Raw genomic sequence first — 14,560 nt, forward strand, 5'->3', positions numbered from 1 at the left:
ACATACGTACATATATATAAAAGTGCTCCTTTTCTCATTTGAAATTCTTACTTAAAAATCAAAATTGTGTACAACTGAAAAGTTGCACTGTCCACTATAATACACACCAGAATGAGATGAAATATTTGTTGAAGATTACCCAATGCTTACAATTCACTGTGACACTCAGGGCTTCTTCAGGAGGAGTCCTGGAAGAAATGACTTTACTTTGATTTCTTTTTTCTGCATTTGAGACAAGTTCTCGCTCTGCAGCCTAGGCTAGCTTCAGTCTCGTGATCCTCTTGCCTCAGCCTCCTGAGTGCTGGGGATTATAGGCGTATGCCACCACTCCAGGCTAACTTTGAATTTTTGCTTGTAATACTTTGTGTGAGTGTAATTTTTATATTAGTTTGTTTTATTAAGTTTACATTTGGTTATATTTCAATGATAAGTGTGGCTTTCTTTGAAAAGTCTATCAATTTATAGAGATTTCTACTACAATTAAAGCGGTGTGACATGGATGTCATCTTTTCCTATACGAAACTATAAAAAAGCTGAAGGAAATATGTGACCCAACAGATGTAACACTGGGTGATCTCTGGGTGACCTCTGGCAAGGAGAAACAGTGGTCCTGAGGGACAGGCAAATAAAAATATGACCCCTACCACTGGCCAGCTTTCAGGGCTGTGGTGTATGGAGGACCCAGGCTCAGCCTGGCAAAGTCCGAGTCAATGAGCCAGAACTGCGAGTGGAGGAGAGCCGAGGCCATGAGAACTCACGGGACAGAGTGCCAGGGGGCAGAGGGAATCGTGAACAGAGAGGTTCTGTGTTCTACTTGCCACACCTCGAATACTCCATCCACAGGACATCACGCTGTGAGAAGCACACCATCAGGCAGGCACGACAGAAGGTGTTGCACAAACCTAGACAGTGGAGCTCCAGCACTTGGTGGCCTCTTGATGCAATCGAGGGACACAGTAAACATGAGACACTGTGGGGATGAGACGGCACATGGCTTTCCTGGGCATTTTTTATTCTAGAAGTAGAAGGCATCACTCTTGAGGAACTTGTTGAAATGATGACCACATGCACCGCACAGCAAATCCACGTGAACGCAGGCCTTCCCATTAGGCACGGTGTCCTGTACGTGGCTGTGTCCTTTCACACGACTGGCAGTGCAGTGAGTGGGTTGCTGGACAACGTGGTGACTGCTCTGTGCCACTACCTTGGGGGACAGTGTCACCAGGCAGCCAGAATTCCTCAGGTCCCTTACGCTCCCATGGGACCACTGTCTGGGCACAGTCCCTTGGTGACTGAAATGTCACCACGCAGCACAGGTTTGCATTCTTTCTCTGAGCACATAAACCATTGCCCAAACTAGGTCATGTTCTGGGATGAGAGCCAAATATCAGTGCGTGATGTCAAAAGCACTGCATCGCACAAATTGTATTCCCTGACATCTAAGGACCTGAAGTCCAAACCAACAAAAGAAAAATTTGTGGGAAATCCCCGTATGTTTTGGTAAACTAAATAACATGCTTCTAGACAGAGGAAGTCAAAGGGAAATTCGAAAGCATTCTAAACTGAATGAAAACGAAACCACGACAAATCAAATGCCATGAAAAACCTCTGCATTTAAAAGTAATCTTCTCAGTACAGAATTGACACACAGCCCATGGTGAATGCTTTAATGACATGGCTTGAAAAGCTGAGCATGTACCAAAACTATCTCAGGTCTGTATTTTTCAATTTCTTGAGATGGGGTTGCCAGGTGGTCCTTGAGCTCCTGGACTCCTAAGATCCTCCTGCATGACCCTCTTGGGTTCTAGGATTACAGGCCCCATGGCTTGTGTAAACGCACGCCATGGGGCCCCGCTTGCAGAGCTCCTTGTCCGGGTTGGGGCCTGCAAATGTGCAACCCGGCCAGGCCTAGGTGATGTTGCTTGCTGGCAGGGCCCACGCTTCAGGAAGGGCTGCCTTTGTCAATAATTTTCAGGTCCCTCGTTCAGTGTGATGTGTGGGGTTAGACGTGTACACTTTTTAAAACCCAAATGGGCCAGGTGCCAGTGGCCCATCCCTGTAATCCCAGCTACTTGAGAGGTTGAGATTGGGAGGATCATAGTTCGAGTCCAGCCTGGGCAAACAGTTTGAGAGACCCCATCTCCAAAATAATCAGAGCAGAATGGACTGGAAGTGTGGCTCAAGTGGTACAGCACCTGCTTTGCAGGCACAAAGCCCTGTGTTCAACCCCCAGTTCCACACACAAACACACACACACACACAATTAAAAGAAGACATTTCATGACGTGTGAAAACTATATGAATTTGAATTCCACTTTTTTCTTTCCAGTACTGGGGTTTGAACTCAGAGCCTCACGTTTGCTAAACAGGCCTCCACCACTTGAGCCACTCCACCTGCCACTTTTTTGCTTTAGTTACTTTTTTCAGATAAGGTCTTACATTTTTTGCCCTGGGCTGGCATGGGACTGTGATCCTTTAATCTAGGTTCCCCACATAGAATGGGATGACAGGTATGCACTACTGCATCTGGGTTGTTGGTTGAGATGGGACTTCAGTAACTTTTTGCCCAGGCTGGCCTTGAACCACAATCCGTCTGATCTCTGCCTCTTGAGTAGCTGGGATTATAGAGATGAGCCACCATGCCCTGCTTGAATTCCAAATTGTCATGGCCATAAATGAAGTTTTATCTGAACGTAACTCCATTTATTCATTTGTATATTATCTGTGGCTGTCTTTGTCCTGCAGTGACCGAGGTGGGTATAACACAGCCTCTCCCCTGACTAGACTTTAGTCAGGCTCCACTTAGCTCTCTTCTCTACTGGGAGTCAAGCCCAAGTACTGGGCTTCTGTGTCCAGTTTTAGCAAGAATTCTGCAAGTCAGTTTAGACAGAATCTCCTGGTTCCTCTCCCGAGCTCATCTCTGGTCTTTCACCAGCCTCCAGTCTTGGGTACCAATTCGCTAGCATATGAGCGCAGGCTCTCAGTGCATAGGGTCATAGCTTTTCTGGCACCGAAGATCTGATCCATGAAACGCTGATGAAAAGACTTCCCTGTTCTAGAGTGATCCCTTGGGGACAGTTGCTGGGCCCGAGGACAGCACTAGCCAAACTCACTGTAAACATGGCAATCACTTCCCTTAATTGACAAGCTACAGACAAGACTAATTAAGGATAGAGCAACTGATTATTTAATAATTACTTCTCACTTATTTACAACCTTGAGAAGCACACCGTAGACTGTGGACGCTCTCATTTCCCTACTGGGAAAAGTGCTCTGGGCTGGAGGGATGGCTCAGCAGCTCAGTGCTCGGTGGCAGGTGTGACACCCTGGGCACGGGGGAGGGGAGGGAGGAAGGATGGAGGAAGAGAGAGAAGGAGGAAGGGATGGGGGAGGGAGGGAGAGGGAGGGAGGGGGGACAGGGCTCTACCTCAGGTGCGGGCCTGAACACACATGGGGAGAAGGATGAAAGACTGAGCAGGGATTCAAGCTGCTTGAATTCAACAACTTGCTACCCTGGTCAAAGATCCACAATCTGGCCTGTCGGGGACTTTGGGGAACACCAGCACCATGTGTCACACACAGCACAGACAGGCCTGCTGTGGCAGCTCCATGCTTGGGCAGTGCCCATGTTCCCTGCGTGTTGCTTGGAAAAGCCCAGAGGTGGAAGCAGCCCAAGTAGCCTTTAAGGGACAAATGGGTCACAGGGTGTGATGTATGCACACGACGGGAATATTACTCAGCTTTAAAAATGAGGCAAATCCCCCCAAACGGAAGAACTCTGAGGTGAGTGAAATAAGCCTGTCACTGCCCAGCTAAAGGAGTTAAGAGTCTTGACGAGAAAGTAGAGAGGTGGGTGCCAGGGGCTGTGGAGAGGGGACAGGGAGAGGGGGTATTCAAGGATGCAGAGCCCTTTGCAAGATGGCTGAGCTCTGGGGACGAGCTGTACAGAGATGTGCAGAGTTAGCACGACTGAACTGTGCAGTTAAAAATGGCTAAGATGGCCCTAGGGTTTGAACTCAGGACCCCGGGCTTGCTATGCAGATGCTGTACTGCAACCCCTTTTTCACACTAGCTATTTTTCAGATAGGGTCTTGCACTTTTTGCCCAGGGCCAGCTCAGACTGCAAGCCTCCTACTTGCAATCCTCTTACCTGCATAGCTCAGGTTGGTGCACACCAAACTTGTTTGTTGAGATTGGTGGTGGGGGTAGGGGTTCCATTAACTTTTTGCCTGACTTGGCCTTGAACCACCATCCTTTCAATTTCAGCCTCCTGAGTAGCTGGGATTATAGGCATGTACCACCATGCCCAGACTCACGTTACCTGTTTTCCAATACAGTAGAAAAGGTAGTAACAAGGAATGACGATGGTAGTCTCCATAACTAATGATTTCTGAACTCTTTTGCAGGCTCCGTGGTCCAAGCAGACAGATCTGCTTTCAAAGGCCCCACGAGGTGAGCACTGCCCTGTTTCGCCCAAGAGCAAGTGAAGTTCAGTAGGATAAAGCAGTGTCCCCCCCCTTATCCTGTCGCTAAGGGTGCCTGGCTGCCCTTCAGGTCAGTTGCTGGCCACCCGGGCACCTGCGAAGCCGATTTGGGCAGTGGCCTCTGAGCACAGCTAAGGCTGCAGATCTGCTGCGTGGGCTGCAATTCCCACCCGCGTCCATGGTCCAGGTTACTGCTGCAAAGTGCACCGAACGTTCACAGGGCACTGCACCCGAAGAACCAGCAGCTGGGTCAAGAAACCGAACACAGCTGGGACCCAGCTGTCCCCTCAGTCATCACCCTGTCCCCTCTCCCATCACAGATCAACAGTGTCAAAAGGACAGGTTTTTACCATTATGTCAGATCAGCTCCCAGGACGAGACTTTACTATCGACAGACAGACAGAGACACGGTCCAGACAGAATGGTGACTGAGAATGCAAGGTCGCCAGACAGTGTGTGAATCCAGCTCCAACCAGTTCCTCCCTGGGTGCCTTGTGAAAATGACTTAACGTCTTCATCAAAAAACAAAAGGAGAACAGAACAGGCTTCTGCAGAGTCTCTGAAATGCTGCATGGGATTCTGCCACAGAGCCTGGCACGGTTCCCACTCTGTGTAGCAGGTGTTGGGGAACCACAGCCCTGTGCCTTATAAATAAAGTTTTATTGGAACGAAATCACCCGTTCCTTTACATATCACCTATGGCTGCTTTTGCTCTGTGGCTGCAGTTCTAAATAGTTCCAGCAGAGACTTAATGGCCTGCAGAATCTGTGTGAACTATTTACTATCTAGCCTTTTCCAAAAAAGGGTGTTGGTCTGGAGTGTAAACTCCATGAGAAGAGGGGACATGGTAAGAGCTTACATGGTGCTATTTGCATTTTGGATTATTTGGATTATTTGGGGGGGGGGTTGTTGATATGTTGGGGATTGAGCCCAGGGCCTGCAAGTCCTCTACCACTGAGCTACACCCCCCAGCCCTGAATTTTTATTTATATTACATGTAACAAATAAGCATTTTGAAGTCATTATTAATGGTTATTTCTTACTTCGCAGTTGAACACATTCTACACAATATCATAAATCCTAAAAAAGTCAAGCCTAATAAAGACTTGAAAGAACGCTGGATGTGGTGGCACACACCTGTAATCCCAGCTACTCAGGAGGTAGAGGAAGGAAGATCACAAGTTTGAGGCCAGCCTGGGCAAGGATCATGAGACCCTGTCTCCATAACAAAAGGACTAGGGGTGTGGTTCAGGTGGTAGAGGGTTTGCCTGGCATGCACAAGGTGCTGGGTGTAATTCCCAGTTCTTCCCAAAACACAAACAACAAAAGCCTAGGGAATGCAAAGCTCCTGGGGTTAACAGAAAAGCACCCAACTTGGAGTCAGAAGCACACGGTTAGAATCCTGACCCTGCTGCGAACTGATAGGCCCAGAATGGAATGACTGCCGAAATCTTGGTCCCCTGGATGATGAAGTGCAAACACCAGTTCTGACATTTGGCTTGGACAGGCGGCTCCGGCTGGATCAGGCTTGTTAGAAATAATGAGATAGCATGTCTTCAGGTGGTTTGAGAGCCATTATTTCAACAGAAAATGAGCTTATGAAAATGGCGTTCCAGCCTGCTACACTGTAATTATTTGTTTCCAGGACTCTCACTAAGTCCTGCTCCCCTAATGAATGGTCACTAACTGCAGAGTACCATCTGACACATCGCCTCCCGTTTCTCCTGTAGGACCCTGTGTGCTGCCTGGCACAGTGTGGGCACAGACAACTGTCAGGTGACCAAAGGTGTGTGGACTTGGGTTTGGCTGGTCTGTGGCCACCTGCAGCCTTAGAAGGAGGACGGAGTCAGGGAGGCTGAGACTTACTGCAAGGACTAGGAAGTGAGGGTGCTCTGGAGATGGGAGGAAGTAGAGAAAAACATTTTCAGAATGGCTCAGGTAGCACTGGCGCTGGGCACGATTTGGGGGGTCCCCTCGCCTGTCCCTCCTTGGCACACTCTGGTCTCCCTCTCCCATCTGCACCTCCTGGGAGCTCTGCCTGTCTGTCCGCTCTTCACAGCGCTCTTGCACCGTGGCCCTCCTCCCTGTCCCTTGCCATCCAGCTTCAGAGGGTCACCTGAAAGCTAAGGTAATCACTGATTACCTATGGATTTTCTAGAACCCAGATTTCTGCTCAGGTCTCTTTGCGGCACTGCAGGAATCCACCGATGGCCTCTGCCTGAAGGCACACCCCTTCTTCATGTCTATACAAGACTTGTCATCTCCAGTCAGACCTGGTCTTCCCCAAGGCTCTCCTGCTCCAGCAACGGACACTGCTACTGCCCACATGGCAGAGCTGCAACACTGGGTGGCTCTGAGCCCGCTGTCCCCTCCCCTGTCTGTAGAATGCATCCACCTTGCTCTGGTCCCCAGCTCCTCACCCCTGTCCCTCCCCCAGTGCCAGCCAGTCCTGCATCCTGCCTAAGGCTGCATGTCCCCAGGGCTCTCCTGACCCCAGGCTCATCCAGTTCCACTAGAGCAGGTTTCTTTCCAAACCAGAAGTCAGATCAGATAGTGTCCTGTCCCCTCTGAAATGCATCGAGGCTTTCCAAGCTAGCAGCTTGCAACAGATCTGTGCTGTCCACAGCTCCTCATCATGAGTGACTACGGAGCCCTAAACACATGGCCAGTCTGAATGGAGAGAGGTGACAGTGTCAAATGCATGCTGGATTCAGAGACTCAGGACAAAAAAACACTGAGCATGAAACACTTTACTCGTGGCTGTTTATGTTGATAATATATTGAAATGATAAGGTGCTGGATACGTACAGTTAAATAAAATATAGTTAAAATGTGCATGCATGAGGCTCCTCTTCTAGAGATGGTGGTGGTATAGAAAGCCCTCCTGCCTGGCCCCCCACTGGCCTTTCAGCTTCTCTCTCCACCGTCTTCGCCATTGGCCTCCTCCCCAGGCTTCTCAGCTCTGGCCTTCCCTATAGGTTCCCTGGACCCACTTGCTCTTGGTCTTTCGTATGCGAAGCCTCTGTCCCTGGAATGTTCTGTTAAGGAGATCCTACTGGCCCTAGAACTCAAGCTTGTGATACCTGAAGGATTTCCTGTTGCTACCACTGTCCCCAAATCCCCTGGCTCCATGGAGGCCTGTCCCATGCCCTGTGTTGGCTTCTGACTCCAGGCTGACCCCATGCGGGTTCAGGGTCCCTGCATCCTACTCATAATTACATGGCCAGTACAGTGACAAGTGGCCCCTGGTGTTCAGTATGTAGGAAATGACAGATATAATGCAGCCAATGAATTTATAGGCTAAAAAGATGACTAATAAAATGTAGATTAGGCTAAAACCTGAAAACATGTCATCAACCAAAAGAGAAAAAAACCAAAACAAAACAAAACAAAAACCACCAGGAAGCTATGCTCCAAATTTTGGATTCAAAACGGTGCAAGTTTTTGAGAGGACAATCTGACATAGTTCAGAACTTTCAAATGGTTGGACCTATTGTCTGGACAATGCTGTACCTTTGGATTCGAACTCTGGGAACCTTTGTACTTGTATGCTCACCGTGGCTCATTCGTAATAGCAAAAACTGGAAACAGAGCACCATTTGCGAAAGAAGTTGTAAATGACACGTGGACCCTCGTGGAAAAGGAAGGCTTTCCCTCGGAAGGGAGGGGACGTATGGGTTGTTTCCTCACAGTCCTGCTTTTCAAACGTGATTGGTACGCACAGCACGAGCTGTTATCAGAAACACACAGCATGTGCGTATTCACAAGGTCGCGGTGGTTCCTGGCGGGAAAGTGTGGGGCCAGGATGGAAGGAAGGGAGGGTCTTCACTGCATGTCGTCTTTGAACTTGCTGGAGACAGGGTCTTGCCATGTAGCTTAGGCTGGAATCAAAATCATGATCTTCCTGCCTCAACTACCTCAGTGCTGGGATTACGGGCACATCCAACCACGCCCAGCTGCACAAGTTACTTTAAACATATATTTTAATTACATTTTTATTATATGCATGTATTTTAAACACAAATGAGGGCTTTCTGGGTCCTTCCCCTCTTTACTTCTGTATGGACAAGGAGAGGTATGATCGCCTCGCCATCCCACAGGCACACATAAAACAGCACCATTAAGTTGTCTCCTACCGTGATCTTCTTGTGATCAGGAAACTCAAGGCCAAAATAGTCACCTTCCACAAGGTTGAGGTGGCTGCACACGGCGTCAAGCAGCACCTTCCCCGGAGCTCTTTGCTGTGAACAGAAACAACAGCGTTAGGTCCTCTGTGTGTCAGCCACAACACACCAGGCTCCTCTATCTAGGACACCTCCCGATCCTGGAGTTGGAGGGTCCTGCGCGGCCTGCTGCCACCCACTGGGTGACCCCTTGAGTGCCTGCCCTGTCATACCACCTGTGCCATTTGCTCCCCACAACAAACCCTGGCACACCTCCCTTTTCTAGTAAGACTGCTTTTTAGAGCAGTTTGAGGTTTGCAGAAAATTGAGCAAAAAACATAGCTCTTTCTTCCAATGCCACATGCACAGTGTCCCCTGTTATTAATGTCTGACAGATGACATATTTGTTGAAAGTGTTGAGCCAATATTAGACATTACTAACCCCACAAATCTACAGTACATATACGAGGGCTCACTTTTTGTGCTGGAAAGTTCTATGGGTATTGTCAACATACAGACACTGGAGCATCACACAGAACAACTTCACTGTACCAAGCGAGTTCCACAAACTCCTGAGCTCTGCCTATCTGCTCTCCCACCATCTTGCCATCTCTGAAGCTGTCCTTTTCCAGAATGTCCTGTACTTGCAAGTCATACGGCATGCAGCCTGTCCGGCCAGCTTCTTCCACTTGCTAGTACGCACTGAAGGTTCCTCCGTGTCTTTGGGTGGTTTGACAGCTTGTTTTTTTTTTTGTTTGTTTTGTTTTTTAATTTTTTTTAATTCATATGGGCATATAATGTTTGGGTCATTTCTCCCCCCTCCCCCCACCCCCTCCCTTACCACCCACTCCGCCCCCTCCCTCTCCCCCCAACCCCCTCAATACCCAGCAGAAACTATTTTGCCCTTATCTCTAATTTTGTTGTAGAGAGAGTATAAGCAATAATAGGAAGGAACAAGGGTTTTTGCTGGTTGAGATAAGGATAGCTATACAGGGCATTGACTCACATTGATTTCCTGTGCATGGGTGTTACCTTCTAGGTTAATTCTTTTTGATCTCACCTTTTCTCTAGTTCCTGGTCCCCTTTTCCTATTGGCCTCAGTTGCTTTTAAGGTATCTGCTTTAGTTTCTCTGCGTTGAGGGCAACAAATGCTAGCTAATTTTTTAGGTGTCTTACCTATCCTCACCCCTCCCTTGTGTGCTCTCGCTTTTATCATGTGCTCAAAGTCCAGTCCCCTTGTTGTGTTTGCCCTTGATCTAATGTCCACATATGAGGGAGAACATACGATTTTTGGTCTTTTGGGCCAGGCTAACCTCACTCAGAATGATGTTCTCCAATTCCATCCATTTACCAGCGAATGATAACATTTCGTTCTTCTTCATGGCTGCATAAAATTCCATTGCGTATAGATACCACATTTTCTTGATCCATTCGTCGGTGGTGGGGCATCTTGGCTGTTTCCATAACTCATAGTGCCGCAATAAACATGGGTGTGCAGGTGCCTCTGGAGTAACCTGTGTCACAGTCCTTTGGGTATATCCCCAAGAGTGGGATTGCTGGATCGTATGGATCATATGTCAATGTTTTGACAGCTTGTTTATTTTGACTGCTGAATATCCCATTCTGCGTGTTCCACAGTGTCTACCTGTATGTACTGAAGGACACCTAGGTGCTTCCAAGTTACGGCGATTTTTAATAAAGCTATGAACATTTGTGTGCAGCTTTCATGTGGAGGTAAGTTTTCAATGCACAACCCCGGGCCTTTTTGTGACAGTCAAAGTCATGTCCCTGTACCTGTGTCCTCCTCCACAGCGTTTATGGCTTCCTGGCTTTCTTCTCTAGGTTTCTAGAGCACACTCTACCCACACTCAAGACCAAGGCTGCATTTTATTCATCCCCATGCACACAACACCGTAGACGAACCGATTTTGTAGAAATGAACGAATGAATACAAGTCATCCATCTCCAGTTGAGTCTGTCCCCAGTTACTTTGGGTTATGTACCTGAGTCTATATTCCCAGGGTCTAGCAAAGCACCCAGTCCTTGGTCAAGGTCCGCTGTTCATGCACATCAATGTCAATGTCACTCACAGACTTTCCATACGCTGAATCTGTAGGGAGGGGAGAACTGTAGAGAGGAACCCGACTTCTACCCTAAAGAGCTTAGAGGCGTGTGCCTCAGTCTCTTCACTGTCCGGCAGGTACCTAATGACCCTCTGGTGAGACGGCTCCAACTCCAGCACAGAGATCAAACACTGGCTGCAAAGACGTCATCGTGCAGCTCCTGACTTTATGCTTTTGCCTTCCTTCTGATAAGCACAGTGCTCAGAGGGAATTGGGTTTAGGAACCAATTAGTAACCCAGGAGACAGAGGTCTGACAAGCACAAGGAGGGTCGTGTCCTTCAGTCTGTCCCACATGACCAGAGGGCCAATAAAGACGCCTCAGTGTTGAACACTACACACTTTTGTTTTAAATAGATGTGACTTTTTGCTCACACAGTTGCCTCACTGGAGTCTGGAAGAAACTCACAGCTACCTGAAGGTGTGCAATATCTTCCCTGATAATCCCAACCTGTCAGGCTGTTGACCTTGAAGTCCTGGCCCACAGGTCACAGAGTCATCTCATGTTCACAGACGGTAGGAGTAACATGTGACTGCTGGTAATCCCCACTCCCATCAAATGCCCTCCCCAACTCCAGGCACATTTGCTCAAGGGAAGGGACACAGAGAGCAGCATGGATAAGAGGTCCCGGATCCTATCACCACCACTTGGTACTGCTCTCTGCCCTACTTCAGACATGCTATGTGCACACAGCCTTGCTAGGCTCACACAAGGGGACAATGAGCTCATCTACACTAGTCTCTGGTCCTGGGTTCAAGTTCTCACACCAGTCTCTAAAGAGCTCCATGGTTAAGTTATGTATAGCCACCTGCTCTAGGGCCTCTTCTGACCACAGTAACTCCAGTGGACTCTCCAAGCATATTTTAGACTTGAATAAGAAATTGCAGAACTCCTATACCACAAGACTTTTTTTTTAAAGGGAAGGAAAATTTCCATTTCAAAATTCTCAGCGTTGTGTACTCATCACAAAAATGAGCCACCTGGCAAAAATGAGCCCAGCTGGCGTGTACTCACTTTTCCCAAAGAATTCTTGGAACTAATGGAATTTGATAACTTCATCTAGATTTATAGAGTCTGGGAAAAGACTCTATAACACTGGAAATCTAACTAAACGAGCAGAAAAGAAATAATCAATCTACAATGGATCTCATTGTGTGCAGGGTGTCAAACTGAGAGGAGAGGAATGGAGGGTTAACATCTGAGCTGGCCCTTCACTGAGGCAGACGAAATTTCTGAGAACATATCAAACTTATCTTGGTAATAGCACCCGGCTGAGCTGAGGCCTGGAGCCCTCGGGCTTGACCTCACTGCAAGTGTCTGGTGCTCGGGATCTAGCTAATAAATAACAAATCTGATCTTGAGTCTTAAAAACTTTGTTCAAGTTTATTATTTTGTGCAAATGTTGTAGAAAATGCCTCTTCTGTAGTACTGATTTTTCTTTAAACAGGGGGATGACAACTTAAGAGTTTGAATGATAGCTTCATAGCTCCTTAAATTCATCTACATGCAAGTCCCCCGTGAACATTTAGTACATTCAGGGACAGGAGCCCAACGGAGGGCATCACTAGAGGACATCTCCAAGGGCTTCTGTGACAACTTCAGGAGCGAGTGGTACTCTAACAGTTGGCCTCAAGGATCAACATTGACACTGCAACGTGTACCAGGCCACTAGGGCCTGAAACGCCTCCGACATCACGCCAGGAGACATTCAAGGCCTCCGTTTCCCCTTTTAGGAACTGGTTCAGAACTAAAGAACCCGGTTTCCTCTCCTTGGACCTCAGGACAGCTGAGGGCTCGGAGCTCCTTGCACGGGGACAGCGAGGGAGGGACGTGCCCATGAGCACGATGTGCTGATGGCTCTCAGCACAAAGGACTCCTTTATGTGCAACTGGCAAAAAAGGCACAGAAATGACCTTGGCCCTGTCAGCAATCGTGGGATTCAACAGCTACGAATCCACCAGTTCTGCAATGCTGAAAAAAAAAGTCTGTAAGCCAGTCAATAAAGCTGGGGTGGGGAAAGGTGGCAGCAGTGTAGACTAAGTTTGCCAAACACAGGGGAGACCCCAAGGAGTTATCTGCAGAAGCTTTCTCTCAGAGTAATTTCCTCAGCGCAGGCACACACATGTGCACACACGTGTACACACGCAAGCAGGCATTTTTTTTTTGGTGGTACTGAGGTTTGAACTCAGGGCCTTGTACTTGCTAGGCAGATGCCCTACCACTTGAGCCACTCGGCCAGCCCCACGCACACACTCTTATGGTTGCTCCAACCATCCCACGTGAAGAAGGGAAATGGGGTTTGCAGGCATCATTTGGAAGCCTGGAGTAGTGGTTTAATGACAGAGATCTGATGAGAAGTCAATGTGTTCTTAAATGTCACCGACTGTTTACCCTGGGGTGAGGGGCTGGAGGTTGCGGAGTGAGGGTGGGAGACCAATCTTTAAGGCTCCTCCTGTCTCTAAGAAACTGAGTCCTGCCAATGCCACATGCCAGCAGTCTTGATAGAACATTCTAGAAGTGTACTCATAAGAGATGAAGGGGTAATTATAATGTCATCTTGGAGAACAAATCAGTGATTAGCAAAACTACATAATCAAATTTTTATTGCTTTTACCTTATTGGCTATTTTTAATTACGCTCCAAGAGGCATTTGAATTTTAATCCACTGCACCCACGAGTTGGCCAGCTCCCACCTGTGTGTCTCCACTGCCTTATCCATTTGAACTGGCTTTTCATTGATCCCATAAAGTTGCATTTAGGGGGACTTTACATTCTTGGGGAGCCTCTGCGAGGAGCCCTGGCTATAACTCGTGCACACTTGCAGGCAGCTCCGGGCGCCATGAAAGCCCAAGCTGCTTTGCTTTATCATGCTTTTGACAATTTCTGTGCCTTCAGGGGCTTTCTGGTCCATAAAGTTTCATGTAGGGATAGTTTTTCTCTTCTGAAAGAATAAAGACACAATTCCTCTGCAGACTGGGGGTCTGTCCCCTTCCCCAACCTCCTCAAAGTGCCGAACAGAACAAATTCATCTCCTCCTTGCTGAGCTGAAGTTCTGCCTTCCAGAAATCATCCCAGAAGCAGAAATCTCTGAAGATAACATCTGACCAGCTTCACAAAATTCCTGTCTGCTGATGGTTCGCAGAAGTGGTTTTCCTGGTTGGGATCAGTGTCACCATGACAACCAGGGCTTGCTGGCATCCTGAAGGGAATGGCTTCTCTCCCCTCACTCCCCTTTCCTACCGTCAATACCTTTCAGAATATTGTTCCAAGCCCTGTAGCTCTCAACCTGTCCAATGTAGACATTGCAATGTCACAGATTTTCTCACAGCTCTTTAGCAGGACTTCCTCCACCCCGCCCGACCCCACAGGGTTCAGTTATGTAGCCCAGGCCCCTGCCTTGGCCTCCTGAGTGCTGGGGTTACAGGAGTGCACCACCGTGCTCAGCTTCCTTAGCAGTTTTTGATCAGGTGGGTAGAGATCTATAACTACGGTGGCTGGGAGAGGGTGGGGTACATTTAGCAAACAGGCATCTGTGGGCACTATGTACAGGGAAGCAGATGTAGAGGGAAGTAGCTTTCTTTCGTTCGTTCTTTCTTTTTTGTAGTACTGAGGCTTGAACTCAGGGCCTTCCCCTTGAACCACTAACCAGCCCTATTTTTGTGAAGGGTTTTTCAAGATAGGGTCTCTCTAACTATTTGCCTGGGTTGGCTTTAAGCCACGATCCTCCTAAGCTCTGCCTCCTGAGTAGCTAGGATGACAGGCGTGAGCCACCCTCGCGCCTGGCTGGGAAG

General features: G+C 48.2%; 1 protein-coding gene across 8 annotated transcripts in view; it reads right to left on the minus strand.

Annotated features, from left to right (window-relative positions):
- Positions 1–14,560, minus strand: part of Farp1 (FERM, ARH/RhoGEF and pleckstrin domain protein 1) — a 254,241-nt gene that overhangs the window by 81,739 nt on the left and 157,942 nt on the right. For all 8 annotated transcript variants that reach the window (XM_074043098.1, XM_074043099.1, XM_074043101.1 and 5 more), the window contains one exon: positions 8,621–8,725. In XM_074043098.1, coding sequence (XP_073899199.1) covers positions 8,621–8,725 — 105 coding nt within the window. The remainder of the gene's footprint in view (positions 1–8,620; positions 8,726–14,560) is intronic.

This window comes from Castor canadensis, chromosome 10 (genome assembly GCF_047511655.1).
Source record: "Castor canadensis chromosome 10, mCasCan1.hap1v2, whole genome shotgun sequence".
Taxonomy (NCBI): domain Eukaryota; kingdom Metazoa; phylum Chordata; class Mammalia; order Rodentia; family Castoridae; genus Castor; species Castor canadensis.